General features: G+C 48.1%; 1 protein-coding gene across 1 annotated transcript in view; it reads left to right on the top strand.

The window, feature by feature from the left end:
- LOC140560770 (anosmin-1) overlaps positions 1 to 3,401 on the top strand; it is a 45,328-nt gene extending 41,927 nt beyond the window's left edge. The window contains 4 exon segments of the mRNA XM_072685301.1: positions 295 to 417; positions 420 to 504; positions 1,868 to 2,009; positions 2,364 to 3,401. Coding sequence (XP_072541402.1) covers positions 295 to 417; positions 420 to 504; positions 1,868 to 1,967 — 308 coding nt within the window. The 3' untranslated portion in view covers positions 1,968 to 2,009; positions 2,364 to 3,401.
- Positions 3,402 to 15,638: the final 12,237 nt, after the last annotated feature.

Genomic DNA, 15,638 nt, shown 5'->3' with positions numbered 1-15,638 from the left:
ACCAATACTACAATTACACAATCAGACAAGTCATGTTTAGAGTCTGAGTGTTTATTTATTAAGCTATTATTGCTAAATAGCAATGGAAACAAATATACACCAACTAGCATGGCACTACCTGCATGCCTAACCAACCATGTGGAGTTCCAATTATGTTAGTAAAAATAAAAAGATTTGACATATTAGATTTGTCAATATAAACATTTATCTGCAACTACTAGGTTTTATATAGGAGCTGATTACATTCCTGCTCAAACGCAGTTATAAATGGATCTGTTGCTCTGATTACTTCAGGAGTTCCAAAGGTTCTGGCAAAGCCCGAGAACCTGACGGCATCCTTCAGCACCCACGAGGGAAACGTCACGGAACTTCCACTGGAGAGTGTCCCACCTCAGCCACAGCAGACAATCACAGGCTTCAGGTCACATGGGCAGAGGTTACCACAGTGAGCCGACAGAACAGCCTCCCCAACAGCATCATCTCCCAGTCCAGATTTTACCTCCGGTAAGCAAGAGTGGAACCCCAGCAACATCACAGAGCCCGACATCACACACACCACCAACACTACCATGTCAGCGAGTGAGAACACTAGGTGGGAGTTTCTAATAAAGTGGCCAGTGAGTGATTTACATAGAGGCAAATACTGACACAAAACCAATATCTTGGGAACAGTGTCACAGATCCGTTGGTATTTAATGTTTTATTAAATATATCAAGTACATACTAAACAATAAGTATTAAATTATAAATAATACCCAATTAGTTTTATTATGTATGATTTATGCTGTTAAATAAATGATCTAGTCTATGTTTCTCAGCATCTCTACTTGCACATCAAGAGAGAGCAGCAGATTGTGTTAGGAAGTGCTAATCTTGTTTTTCTTCATGAAGAGAATCACAAAGACGTCTTTGCTTTCCAAGCTGCTCCTCCTTTCATTTCATTCCCCGTCCATACGTCCTCTTTTATCCCTCGTTTTAGCATAATCAGGCCTACCGGCTCCTCCTCCCCGGAGCGCTTCAGGCAGAGTGTAAACAGCCTCGGTTCCTCTATTCAGCCAGAACTCACTGCAAGAACTTATTACTCCTCTGTTTTTCCCTTCATTCAGCAGCTTTCACTGAGATCCAAGTGATTCAGGGCAGTTAAGGAGCTCCTATCACAAGTCTTTCATTTATTTGTAAATACAACAGTTTGAGTTGTTACATTTCCTCATTCAAGCTACAGCCAATTAACCACACCCATTTACTCTACAGCCAGTTAACCACACCCATTTACTCTACAGCCAGTTAACCACACCCATTTACTCTACAGCCAATTAACCACACCTATTTACTCTACAGCCAATTAACCACACCTATTTACTCTACAGCCAGTTAACCACACCCATTTACTCTACAGCCAGTTAACCACACCCATTTACTCTACAGCCAATTAACCACACCCATTTACTCTACAGCCAGTTAACCACACCTATTTACTCTACACCCAATTAACCACACCTATTTACTCTACAGCCAGTTAACCACACCTATTTACTCTACACCCAATTAACCACACCTATTTACTCTACAGCCAGTTAACCACACCTATTTACTCTACACCCAATTAACCACACCTATTTACTCTACAGCCAATTAACCACACCTATTTACTCTACACCCAATTAACCACACCTATTTACTCTACACCCAATTAAGCTTTTGACCTTATACAGCTTTTAGAACGAAGCACAGTGCAGGGCAGCCAATCAGAACACAGTGCATTATTATATATCAGTCAGTCTTAAAGGCACAGTAACAGAATCAGTGGAATAAAGAGAGAGTTTCTAGATTTTCTAGAGTTGTTTATGAAAATGTATTCTTTTTTCAGGACCATAACTTCCTCGTGGTGTCCAACCTCAGACCGGCCGCTTCGTACAGACTGGAGGTGCAGGTCATCACCACGGCAGGGGAGGGACCGGCCACCATGAAGACGTTCCAGACGCCTGTGATTTTCTCAACCCTGCAGCACAGTAAGCTCTCACACTCACCGACAGGACGGGTCCGGAGATCCAACAACAGCCCAGCTAAAAACTAGAGAAATAAATCTTTTTCCTTTATTAAATATGAGCGGATTTTTCGAACAGTTGCTTGGGAGTGTAGCCAGTCACTTAACTGAACCCTGAACAACTAAACCCTCTGGCATCCGATTTAAATTACTGAAACAATGTTCAGGTGATTTCCAGCAGGTGATTATCACATTCAGTATGTTCAGTATATTAAAATTTCCAGAATAAAAGCATGCTCATTCCACTCCAACTCCAGTTAAACCAGTTCACTTTCGTCTTGCTCTGATTCTGAGGCCTTCGTGTTTGTGTTTCTTCCAGAGCCCAAACTCCGTCAGCACCCGCAGCATCAGAGACCCTCATCAGGAAAGCACTGAGAGGCCGGCCCGCTTCATCATCGGCAATCTTCAGGGTCCGAGCACTCAGCACTCCCAACCTTCTGGACTTCTCCTTTCTGGCAAAAATAGTTTCTGTGCTGCTTCTGCTTGGTTCTTGATTTAGTTTGGAACAGCGCAGGTTTGGAATGTACTCACTCTGGACCCGTCTCTTAAAAATGCTCTCCTCCTCTCGAGCCACGTTAACACGTCCAGGTCAAGGTTGAGAGTCCACGTTCCTTGTCCCCCTCACTCCCCCCCCCCCCCCCCCCCCACTTTGAATAGATGAATGTATCTTTGAAGCTCCGGATTCTGGCGGCTTTTTGTTGGAAGCGACGTACGGATCAAGGTTGAAAAGTGCGCTTGGAATTAGATTTTTTTTTGTCCACGCAGGAACGGATTGTCGCTCAGGCGGACGGTACCGAGGCCTCAAGCTGTGGCTTTTTTTGCAGGACGAGTTTGATTCGCTTTTAACCGAGTTTGTAAATGAGTTAAACTAGCATTAAAAGTGCATGTCTTTTATTGTTCAGTAGGCATGAAAATAATCCGTGTTACCTCTTTGTGAATATGTTAGCAATATTCCATTAACAGATTAACAGAGACCTATATGAGGAGTAATATTACTGTATTGTTTATTAATGACCGTATAGCTTTTTGTGTGACATTTCTGAATGAACTGATGAAACTGTATATGTTCTTGGCTGTAGAGATATTTGTTGTGAAACAGTCATTGAATGCCAATATTTATTTATGTGTGTATTTCAAAAATTTGATTAATGTGTATTGAGTGTGTGTATGCGTGTGTGTGTGTGTGTGTGTGTATATGTGTGTGTGTTGTAGCATATCCTTTTTGGAACTGACAGCTTCTTGTAAAGACGTTTTGTAAAAAATGGAATTGTAAATACAGTCCTATGTTCTGTTATTTTTCAGTGGTTAGACCCTGTACATACTGTCCAGTAATAAAATAATCCCCCGGTTCCTTTAACCCAGTATCGGACTCTTCCTGTTTACCTGCCTGGGTCTGCAGGACCGCTCGGCTCACACTGTGTGCATTCTGCACCGCCGCCGCCGTTTATTTTGGCAGCGCCGCTCACAACACTGAACAGCAGCTCAGCAAATTTGCTCATCGCGTTCCGTTTTATGAAGCATGAAATATGCACTCAGGCTGTTTGGATAAGAAGCTCATTCAGGGACAAGGCAGAGCACGCGGCACACTCCCGTCCATATCAGCCCACATTCGGGAAAGAGGCCGCTGCAGCACTGCAGAGAACATCCAGCGCTACGCCTTAGAGCCGGTGATCAGCGTTACAGAGGTGAACACAAACAGAAGGGGGTTCTGTAGGCTCAACCGGCACACTGGCAGACCTCACCTGCACGTACAGCCCAGTCAGGTCCAGTCTGGAGCCTCTAGGGTACGAGTCCAAGTCTTGAGTATCAGTGGTGCGAATCTATGTCCTGAGTCTGAGTCAAGTCTCAAGTCTCTGAGGTGCGAGTCTGAGTCTCGAGGTGTGAATCTGAGTCAAGTCTCTACTGTGAGTCTAAGTTGAGTCTGAAGTCCCTGAGATTTCGTGTTCTGAGTAAATCCGAGAGTTAAAATCTCTGAGTGTTAATCTTAGTAGAGTCTCTACAATGTCTACAGAGTCCGAGTTGGGTCTTTATAATCTGGGGAGTAAATCCAAGTCTTGAGTCTCTGAGGTGCAAGTCCAGTCTTGAGTCTGAGTCTGGGGTGTTAATCTTGAGTCTCCACCACGTGAGTCTGAGTTCTGTCTGTCTGTGAAATCAGGTCCGAGTTCTAAGTCTCTGAGAATCTCATAGAGTCATAGAGAGTGTTCCAATAGTTTTGGTGACGTTGTTGGACTGTCTTGCAGTCCTGGACGTCCATCGCGGGCTGTTAAAGCTGCTTTGATGGGTGCTGTGATCCTGAACTCGACGGTATCCGTGTTTTAATCTCCACACTCCTCAGTGTTTGTGAAACTGTCCCATTTTCTAAGAGCTCTCGTTCCAACGCTGTCTCCAACAGAGTCCCTCCTGTCTGCTTTTCTGAGAACTTGTTTTCACTCTGCTGTAGCCTTTACTGCCCTCCAGCTTTCTCCTTTCACAGCGTTTATGTACAGTTCTATTACGCCACAATAGATTAGTTCCTGGCCGTCCTTGCAGGCTAATCCTCTTGTCTGCTGTGGCACCCAAAGCCTGGGCTCAGCTCGAGCTTTTCTCTCTCTCAGCGCCAAACGACCCTCCTCCTTTCAGCTTCTCCAGAGTTCCTCCATACACACACACACACACACACACACACAAAGTGTGTGAAGACCTTGAGAACAAAGCCTTAAAACCTACTAAGAAGCCACGGAGGCCTTGCAGCGGATGCTAATGTTAGCAAACGTAAAAGGACAGAAGCAGTGAGAGAGGCTCTGCGACAATAGCTGCTGTGTGCTGTTGGTTTTTGAGCGTTTCACGCCTGAGCAGGCTTGAGTAATTCTTATTACTGCATTGTTTGGTCTTTGACTGGTCAGCGATTGTCTTTTTGGCTATTAGCGCTGAGGACTGAAACACTAGCCTCTTTATTTGGGCTGCTGCGATTGGGGCGCCGTTTAGCCTTTAAAAGTTCAGCTTTTTTAGACTGAATCTGTAACAGTAACATCTGAAGTCCTGTTCCTTCTTAAAGAAAAAATATGGAGATTAAATCAAGACAACAAAGAGATCGCATCTCTCATTTCCTCTGATTCTGTTTCTCTACAGCAATTTTTGGAAAAACATCTGACAAAGTTGATTTATCCTTCTCTGTAAGCTGCACCCATTGCTGACACAGATGTGCAAATGCACACACAGCTTGTCTAGTCCTGTAAAGAAGTACTGCCAATAGAATAGGACTCTCTGGTTGTAAGCTGGGGAGTGAGGATGATGAGGTGGGGTGGTGATCATCATCCAGCATCCTAAAGGATAAAGGTGCACGTATTCGTCACTGTACAGTGTGGACTGTACAGCGAAATGTGTCCTCCGCATTTAACCCATCTGGTAGTGAACACACACTCACACACACACACACACACACACACACACACACACACACACACACACACACACACACACACACACGTGTTAGGGGCAGTGAGTACACACACACACCCAGAGCGGCGGGCAGCCAACTCCAGCGCCCGGGGAGCAGAGAGGGTAAAGGGCCTTGCTCAAGGGCCCAACAGTGGCAGCTTGCCGAGCCCGGGAATCGAACCCACAACCCTGTTATCGATATCCCGGCGCTCTAACCGCTGAGCCATCCTGACCTCACTAACGCTCTTGTTGCTGAATACAATCAAATTTTCACAGCAATGCTCCTCCTCCAAAATGAGGACAGTAGAGACAGTTACTCCAACCAAAGCAGGAGAAACTCTTTTAATACCCCTGATTTCACAAGAAACAACTGTGAAATAGCAGGTGTCCCAATACTTTTGTCCATACACTATAAGTGTCCTGAGACATCATAGATCAACATTTGAGCAGTGAGATGTTCCTCTGGGATGGCAGGGCATAGATCAGGTGCAGTACTCTGAACCAGCTGCAGTGTCTGAGCTGCGTTACAGAAGTCTAAGCTTAAAAAAGCTAAATCAACAGCGCTGAGTTCTGAAAGCTGCTGAAAATGATTAAACGCTCGAATGTGACTCTAAAGAACCCGTCCCTCTGTTCTCTGCTTCTGGAAAGAATGAGGAGTCATGACTTCTTGCTTCTGCTACTGATGAAACCTCAGTGTTTTCTTTCCTCCTCTCTGTCGCTGATTAGACGAGCGAGGGGGGCTGGAGGCCCGTGACCTTGCCCAGGGGCCGGCGTGTTTCTGGTTAGTTTTCCGGGTCTGGACAGGGTGCACATGAAAGGCCGCCTCCGTCCGTGTTCCGTCTTCGCCTAATCAGGAACAGGACGCTCTTACATACGGCAGAACAGAACAGAGCCAGACGAACGGCGGGCGGGCAGGCGGGTGGGCAGGCGGGCGGACAGGAGGGCCCGGATACACTTCTGGGCCTTATCTTCTCCGGCTTGGTTGGACTCCAACTCAAACAGAGTGAGATGCGCTGCCTGTTTGCACTAAGACATGTAAATGGGAATGATAAGGACACCAGCTGTTGGGCTAAATCTATTCAAATTGCTGCGCGGACCCAAATCTGGCCGGCGAGCGAGATGGCGATCTGTGAATCTCTGGATGTCTGGAGCTGATAAGCAGACACGATGAGCACGTCGCCGCGAGCCGGCTGTTTTGATCAGGCCGGCCTGTTGACGTGGACATTTGGACGCTGATCTGTTTCTGGGACTTTCAGCCTCGCCACACGCACTGTAGCCCCGTCGCCAGCTTTCCCTCACCTTTTGCAAGGCTAACACGCTAGCCTCAAGTGTTACCCCAGGCTACAGATGGCGTTTAAGCTCAGCAGAGCGCTCTGAAACGGCGCTAATGTCTTTAGCAGCGCCGCTCACGCTGTCGACAGGGCGTAGGAACAGCTGCGGTGGAGAGGAAGGTTCTGTTTATGCTATTTGCAGTCAGGCGTCCCCATTAGGCAATAAAGTGGGAAGGAACCGTCGGTAATTATTTACTCAAGGAAAAATACCTTCTTGGCCCATGTAGAATGTCAGCGTGGGACTCGGACCCCCACAGCCGGATTTGTGAAGCCTCCGCTGGGCTGCTGCCGCTTCCAGCTAGCCGTGAAGGTGCTAGCAAAGCGACTCAGGCCTAGCGTACTGTTTGGTGAAGGTAGAGCTTCCAACAGGAGACGATTCTCCAATTCCAGCCATCTGGGGGCTTGAGAGTTGACTCCAAAGCTTCTGAATCAAGGCCCAAGTCCAGTTTGTGTCCTAGTTGACTCCAGACCGAGCGGAAAACAACTTAACTGTACAATTTAGACCAAAATCAAACAACTCGATTCTCTAGTGCAGCATCTTCCCAAGTTTCCAAAGATCTTCTTGAGCTTCTAATAACTCAGAGAATTAAACATCTTAAGTTCCTGAGGTTCAGCTGAGGTGAGGGAGCATGGGGATAATACAGAGTTTGGAATTCTTACCAAATGCACACACACAGCTTGTCTAGTCCCTGTAGAGAAGAATTACTGCCAATAGAATAGGACTCTCTGGAGCAGATCAACATCATGACCCTATCGGCTCCATGCTGCCTAATAATGCCAGGCGTGGGCTAGAGGGGTATAAAGCCCCCCAGCATTGAGGAGCTGTGGAGCAGTGGAAGAACTGTGTTCTCTGGAATGATGGTGGAGCTCCATCCAGTACTTTTGGGATGAGTTGGAGATTAGGGATGATGGAGGTCCTGACCTGACTAACGCTGTTGTCTTTGAATGCAATCAAATCCTCACAGCAATGCTCCTCCTCCAGAATCTAGTAGAAAGTCTTCTTCTCTGGACAGTTGAGACAGTTACTCCAACAGAAGCAGAATCAACTCTTTTTATACCCTTGATTTCAGAAGAAGTGAATTAGCAGATGTCCCAATACTTTTGTCCACATAACCCTCAGCAATAACATTGCATTACCCTTTCTGCTAGCGCCCTCATAGGATTGTAATAGTATGTAGCGCTAAGCTTAAAACACATATGTTGGTTTAAACTGGTCTGAGACTGGTTTGGTGCTGGTTGATGTCCTTGATTTTCAAGAAACAGTGAATGAGCTGTAGGAGAAGAACTGTAGAGAACTGTAGGAGAACTGTGGGAGAACTGTGGGAGAACTGTAGGAGAACTGTGGGAGAACTGTGGGAGAACTGTAGGAGAACTGTGGGGGAACTGTAGGAGAACTGTGGGAGAACTGTGGGAGAACTGTAGGAGAACTGTGGGAGAACTGTGGGAGAACTGTAGGAGAACTGTGGGAGAACTGTAGGAGAACTGTAGGAGAACTGTGGGAGAACTGTGGGAGAACTGTAGGAGAACTGTAGGAGAACTGTGGGAGAACTGTGGGAGAACTGTAGGAGAACTGTGGGAGAACTGTGGGAGAACTGTGGGAGAACTGTGGGAGATTGGCTCTTTAAAGGTATCAGTATCCGGGCCGGTGTCTCTGCTCCAGCCTGAAGCAGTGGAAATCCCGGCTGTAGGGCTCCTCCTGCTGCCCTCGCAGTGGGCCTTCGGGTCACCGTGTCAAATCAAACAAGCTCCATCTGAACCAGGCTCCAGGTCAGAGGTCAAGAGGTAAATAAAAGGGTCCACCTGAAACCGGCGTTTATGTTTACTGAGCGTCCCGAGAGACGGAATTACTGAACCTCTTTAACCCGGACAAAAACTTCCCCTCGTGCTGGAAATGCTGCCGCTTTCGCCGCAGACTCATTTAAACCCTTAACGCTAATTACCGTCCATTTCCCCGTTATCTCTCACTGTCCTCGCAAACATAACCTCCGCTGACCTCTCCACCTCCTTCAGCTCTAAACGAGTCAGTGGAGCCCAACAGCCCCGGTGTCCCTAATAAATCGACAAGAGGTAATACATATACAATAATCAAATAAAAATGACCTGATCATATTTCACTTCAAAGTTCAGTCCAAACCCAACGTTATTCAGCCAATCAGCAGGAGAGCTCTTCCTAACTCAAGTCAACTTAGATCTAGATGTGTGCAAAAGTTTGGGCACTCCTGGTCAAACGGGTGAGGATGATGTTCTGAGTGTAAATAAGTGAAGAAATCCATTTTCCTGCACATTGTCCACAAACACTCGCCCAGCGAACACGTCCGGGTGGGGCCTGTACGGGCAGCCCAACTGGGAACCAGAAGGTTTCGTCGACATATGGAGGGCCCAAGGGTCAGTGATGGGACCAGGAGGGGTTAAGCATGGATCCCATCTGTGTTGTACACTGCATATGGGACCTAGATGGGACCCATGTGAGGTTAGGGTGGGATGTAACGATGGGGCCCATTTGAAAAGCCCAACTGGGTCCCATTAAGAACTTATGTACAAACCCACTCTGAGCCCATGCCCACCTGGAAATCCACCAAGCCCACATTCCACCCATGTAAGAAACACATGGGCATGTTGGCTGAACTCAATACTCCACCAATTAGCATGCTGCTATCTGCAGTACCGAGTCTTCGGCCACCTAACTGATGCAGCTTTTACTTTCTAACACTTCAGACCAACGACTGTTCCCTTCCCTTCTATACAAAATGAAACTGTCCACCATGTGGTCAAATCTGCAACCAGAGTCTGTGCAGTAGAGCCGCCCCCTTCTCCCAGACTGAGCCTCAGTGTCTCAGACCGTCTTCACTGAGCTTCCAGTGCAGAAGCAGAGCGGGTTTCCCCCTGGACTCCCAGTCTGTCCGGTAAGTGGAAGCTCCAAAAGTAAAAGTTCCTCCATGTACTGACCAGAAAGGATGCCATGCAGGTCCTGCTGCAGACGACTGTCCTCTTCCAGCCAAGACTGTCTGTCTGTCAATCACTTCATTCCTAAGTGTAGCCCCGCCTTATTACGATAGAGCAGAGTAAGGGTTAAACTGATTTCTGGGGGAAATTTATAGTGGGTCAGTATCAGCACAGAGAGACTAACTGCTGGAATCTGGAGACTCTGGAGCTGGAGATGGAAGAAAGATGAGATGGAAGATGGGCGGGGCTTTTAAAAAATTGAAGTATATAGTGATGGGCGGAGCTACACATCATACTGCAACATCTTCACTTATGAGAGATGTTGCCTAGTCTAGGGATTGTACTGCCAGTGCATCAGGCCTCAAATAAGAAGCTTCACACACACACACACACAGCCTTGTGTCCACTCTTGCTGGTCATTTCTCCTGGACTGGCGGTGGTCTCGTATTTCAGCTCTCTGTGTGTTCAGGCTGCAGAAGGCCGGGAGTAAACAGAAGGTATTGGGTTGCGTGGTGCTGGATGGTAGCGCGGCCTTGAGGCAGGTCAAAAGGTCAGCATGCCCCCAAGGAGGGCCCAGCATGAAGAGAGGTCAGTGTGAGAGGGACACACACACACACACACATACATACACTATATGTCCAAATGTTTGTGGACACCCCTTCTAATGAATGCATTCAGCTACTTTAAGTTGCACCCATTGCTGACAGATGTGCAAATGCACACACAGCTTGTCTAGTCCCTGTAGAGAAGAAGGACTGCCAATAGAATAGGACTCTCTGGAGCAGATCAGCATCATGACCCTATTGGCTCCATGCTGCCTAATAATGCCAGGCGTGGGCTAGAGGGGTATAAAGCCCCCCAGCATTGAGGAGCTGTGGAGCAGTGGAGGAACTGTGTTCTCTGGAATGATGGTGGTGGAGCTTCATCCAGTACTTTTGGATTAGGCACCTAAGATTCATTGATGCTGATGGAGGTCCCACCTCACAATGTACAGGACTTAAAGGATCTGCTGCTTGGCTTCAGATACCACAGCAGGACACTTGTGGAGTCCATGCCTTAATGGGATGTTCTGGCAGCACGAGGGGGACCAAATTAATATTAGACAGCTGGTACTAATGTAATGGCTGATTGGTGTACGTAAACTAGACTGCCTGTTTCAGTGTATGAAACTCCAGGCGTTGGGGTCCATTCACCTCTGTGAACAATTCTGGTTTCACACCAGACCCCCTCTGACGGGCTGTTCAGTTCTTAACCGCAGAGAATGTTTCCAGTGCACAGCTGGTTCGGCAGAGGCTTATTTAACACTTTCCTGATGAGCTTGTTCTCTGTTTCCTCCCAGGAGCCGCATTAGCATTCTGAAATGGCTAAAGGCCTCGTCACGTCTCCAGGTTCTGACATCTCTCGGTCGGAGCAACCGCCACTCGGCCGATCTAATTTATAAGCTAATGTGGCTCTGAGGGAGAGACATAACCGAAAAAACATGAGAACAAAAGAAGCAGAAAGCCGAACGAGCCTCAATTTTCAAATGACGCTGAGCTCTCCGGCTCTTTCAGGTCAAGGAGAACGGGCTCTTTCTGGGCTCCTATAAAACCCCACTCCAGACCGTAATGACTGGCAGACGACACAGATGGCCCGCCTTTTGTTCTGGAGTCTTGAGCCTGTCTCAGACATGTGGAGGCAATGAGCGTCTACATTTGTCAAAGGTTCGGTGACGGGTCGTAGTCCAGGACCAGCGCGGATGAAAGGGAAGCGACTCATGAACAACATCGCTTTAATTACGCAGAGTCGTGCAAATGAGGCGCTAGCAAATGTCGCAACTCTTGCGTCAGCGCCGCTCATCGTGGCCATAACTCAGAGCGTCCTCGGCGAGGGTGTCCACACCCTTTCAAGGTCCAGTGATGGATGTTCTCCTGCGCTCGTACGTGGCCAACAGTGCACAAGCAATTAGTAGCCGATGCTAAAATGGCTCGTTCCTCAGGTTCCTCAGGATGGAAAGCTAGCAGGCCATCACAGCTGAGTATGAGGGACAGCGGGTGGAGTGGGTGGATGACGCTGTTCTGTGAGCACGTTCTACGCTGGGCTTAACATGTAGAACTTTGGCAAAAACACTGATGTTACAGACTGGAGCTCCAGATATTATTGGGGTGGTGGACTGTGTTCAGCTCTGCCGTGACACTGACATGGTAGTGTGTGAGTGTGTGTGTGAGTGTGTGTGAGTGTGTGTGTGGTGATGTTACGATCGTATGCATCCACCCCTCTGTAGAGCAGAGTCAAGGCTGAGAACGTCAGCTAGGAATGATATTAATGAAGCCCAGGTGTGTTTACCATTAAGCCTTTCCTCCACACAGGCCTCAGAGAACATGAAAGGTTCTGCTCTAAACACGTCCAGATCCTGCGCTGTTGCCACGGGCGATGTGAGGCCTGCTCATAGCGATTACAATCAACCAGACTGGACATGATAAGAGAGGGAATGGGCTCAAGGCCCTGACACACACACACACGCCTGTAAAGGTCTGTGTTCTCGTAGTCAACGCGGTGGCTGTGGAGAAATGGGCAGCGTGAAGACCTGAGACACTTTGATGAGGGTGCAATGTGCCTTGATGCGCAAGGGTGATGGAGTGGGGATGGGTGGAACCAACAGAAGTTCTACTGCAGCAAAAGATGAGAACAGAGATGCTTAATGAGGTTAGAGGAGGAGGAACGTGGCACAGAACATGTTGCAGCGCCCCCTGCTGCATACTGCAGACTGGTCCACTGTCTTCTGTTACAGACACAGACGTCAGAACTGCTTCTCGGACTGATGGAGGAAGGCGCTGTCTTCTCCCTCATTTGGACGACCGGGTGTATGTGTGGCCAGATGGGTGTTTCTATTAAAGTGGCCGGCTCCTGCAAGCACAAGGTTGGTGTTTTAGCTCCTGCAGTCAGTAGGCAGGGGGGGGGGTTCTGCTGTACAGTTCCCCTTCCTGTTCACTTCGCACACTGACCCCACACAAATTGCACCACGACTGAAAACACCCAACACCCTCATATCCACCCAAACACCAGCGCAGAAGCTGAGCACTGGGACAGAACCGCTCAGTGTTCGAGTCCGAGGAGGGTTTCACAGGAATGCACAGTAGAAGGCCTGAGGGATCTCTGGGTGGGTCCTTTTTCGTTGTTTTAGCCAGAGGTGCGCGTTACGGAAGAGCAGCTTTCACGGTCCGTGTGCATGTCTGCTTCATTACACTGCTTTTGGCCACCAAAGCTGGACGTGTTTAATGGTCTCCAGAGGTCCACCAGATGTTGCGGAGTTGAAGTTTCACACCCTGAAAACTGAACAGAGAGTAAACAACAACAGCATTATATAAAAGGCAGTGGAGCTACTTGGGAGGTGTTTCTAATAAAGTGTCTGTGAAAGTGAGGGGATGGTCGTTCTGCTTGTTACAGCAGGAGGCTCTACAGCTTCCTCACGGCCCATGAAACGCAGTCATGGCCTGGACTTGTGAGGTTGACCGCAGCATATCGCCATGTTCTCTGGGCCTCCTGGGGTGGAGAACCGGATCACTGACTCTGGGAGAAAGAACCGGATCACTGAGTCTGTGGTGCAAACCCAGCTCTTCAGCTCAGAGTCTTCACCGCCCATAAACCTCAGCTAAACCTCACAGACGGCGACTTCCGCCACGCTCTGCGTGCTTCCCTCAGCGCTTAGCATTACTTATTACGATGGTGTGCATCACCATGACCCCACTGCAGGCCGGCTGCGGAGAAGGTGAGGGCTCGATGTGGTCCGATGCTAAGTGTGATATCGCGTGGCTGGAGGCACGTGATCAAAACCATGTGAGGTTAAATATGGAATATCACATTTCAGATATTATGGTCTTAGAAATATTGCTTTGGCGGACAGCGATGGAATATTTGATTGGCATGTCCTGAAGGAGAGCCATACGCTGGACGTGATGGAGATGAGTCCTGCAGTTTAACAAGATAATAATGTCATTGAGCTCTACTCAGCATCGCTGAGGCCTAACACATCACAGATGCTGCGGAAAGCCCTCGCTATGTCATCACTTCAGTGGATGGAAGTCCTGAGTAGCAGAACATTCCCAGCAGCCCCTCCAGATGCGTCTCCAAGGCCAAGGCCGCCAAGGTCTTACGAACCGAGGTCCAAGTCTAGATGCCTCCAAATGGAAGCTCACGTCAAGTCATAAAGCAGTGTCGGTGTACCGTGGGGTTGTTTACGTCACTTTAAAAGCGATGCCGAAAACCGGCCCCAGCATTCACGACTGGAATGCCGAGGGGATTCCAGGGCAGGAAAATTCCAGGAAAAAATTCATCAAGCCAGATGGCAACATCGCTTGCACTCTCTCATCTGCATAAGTTCCACAGCCTCAGGAAAGTGGTGCATAAACTATGGTGGCCAAAAGTATGTGGACACCCAAACCTCATGTCCACATGTGCTTGCTGGACATCTTGTTCCAGATTCAAGGGTGTTAACCAAGACAGTCTGGAAAGGCTTTACACTAGATGTTGTGAGAATCTGACTGCGGTCAGCCACAAGAGCATTAAGCAGCCGTTGTTTGCCCATGAAGAAAACTGTGCCGTTCAGCCCAGTTTGTCACTGACCTTTCCAAAGTGGAACCAGTGAGATAAATGCTTGAGCATGACATGGGAGAAGCCCCTCGCTTCTTCTCCAATCTGTCATCTTGGTTGTCGCTATTTATACACGCATCGGAACTGACTCATCTTTAGCCTTACGAGTGACGTGTCACCATGGAAACACCATTCTTTGAAGTGTCCAATAAAACTGTTTTAGGGATAAAGCTGCTTTTAAGGGGCAGTGTGGAACTCCTGGACTCTCCTCACAATAACACAATAACAGCACTTACGGTTGACCGGGGCAGCTCTAGCCGAGGAAAAATCTGGTGAACTGACTGGCATCCACTATCTGTGCCACGCTGAAAGTCAACGGGCACTACAGTAGGACCTTTTCTGCCTATATGAAGGCTGTGGAGACTTCTGGACTGCAGACTTTACTTTGTGCACCTGTTAGCAACGAGCACGGCTGAACCCACTGATTAGATGAGCACATCTCTGATTTACAACAAAGTTTGCACAAAGTTCCACTAATTGGTGCCTACTGGCATCCACTTAATCACGGCAACATTAGCATGTAACTGAGCTCCACTGGACCTCACTGGGATAAGCGAACCCTGCTGGGTTAACTCTGGCGGGCCATATAAGTGAGCGCTCCAACCTCGAATTATTAGCATAATTAGCCGGCTACGAAACCGAGCCAGGAAGCAATAACACGTGAAGCTAATACAAAACCCAAACATTTTATTAACTAACCACTCGAGTGGTCTGCTCCGAGTCCCAGCAGAGGACGTCTGGTGATTTGTGATCAATCTTTTTGTGAAGAGCCAGAGCTCCACCGCCAAGAATAGCACTCTTTCTCCTTCTCTGTGGTGCCTGGCTCTCATTATAGACCAGATAGGTTTCTCTCTCTCTCTCTCTCTCTGTCTCTCTCTCTCTCTCTCTCTCTCTCTCTCTCTGTCTCTCTCTCTCTCTCTCTCTCTCTCTCTCTCGCTGAAGGGTTACCTTCTGTTTCTCATCTGCACTCTGATGCTGGAAGGCAGCCGTACGTATATGTGTATGACACCGCTCAGATCTGCTTCTCTTCGCTCTGTCATTACAGCTGAGGAGGCCTGTGTTCTGACCCAGACTGCCAGCAGCACTTTCTGTCTAAACACACTCACACACACACACACACACACACCCAGCACTGCAGGTATTGACCACTAACCTGCTCTTTTTCACTGCACACACTGCAATAGTCACCACTTACAGCAGAACCCAGAGTTCAGTGTGAAACTGAGCTTCACTGTAGAGAAACCGACCCACTCTGATCTCTGTACAGTGGAGGT

The sequence above is a fragment of the Salminus brasiliensis genome, chromosome 8, assembly GCF_030463535.1.
Source record: "Salminus brasiliensis chromosome 8, fSalBra1.hap2, whole genome shotgun sequence".
Classification (NCBI taxonomy): domain Eukaryota; kingdom Metazoa; phylum Chordata; class Actinopteri; order Characiformes; family Bryconidae; genus Salminus; species Salminus brasiliensis.
The sequence above is the reverse complement of the archived record's forward strand: the minus strand, read 5'-3'. Positions and strand labels throughout refer to the sequence as shown.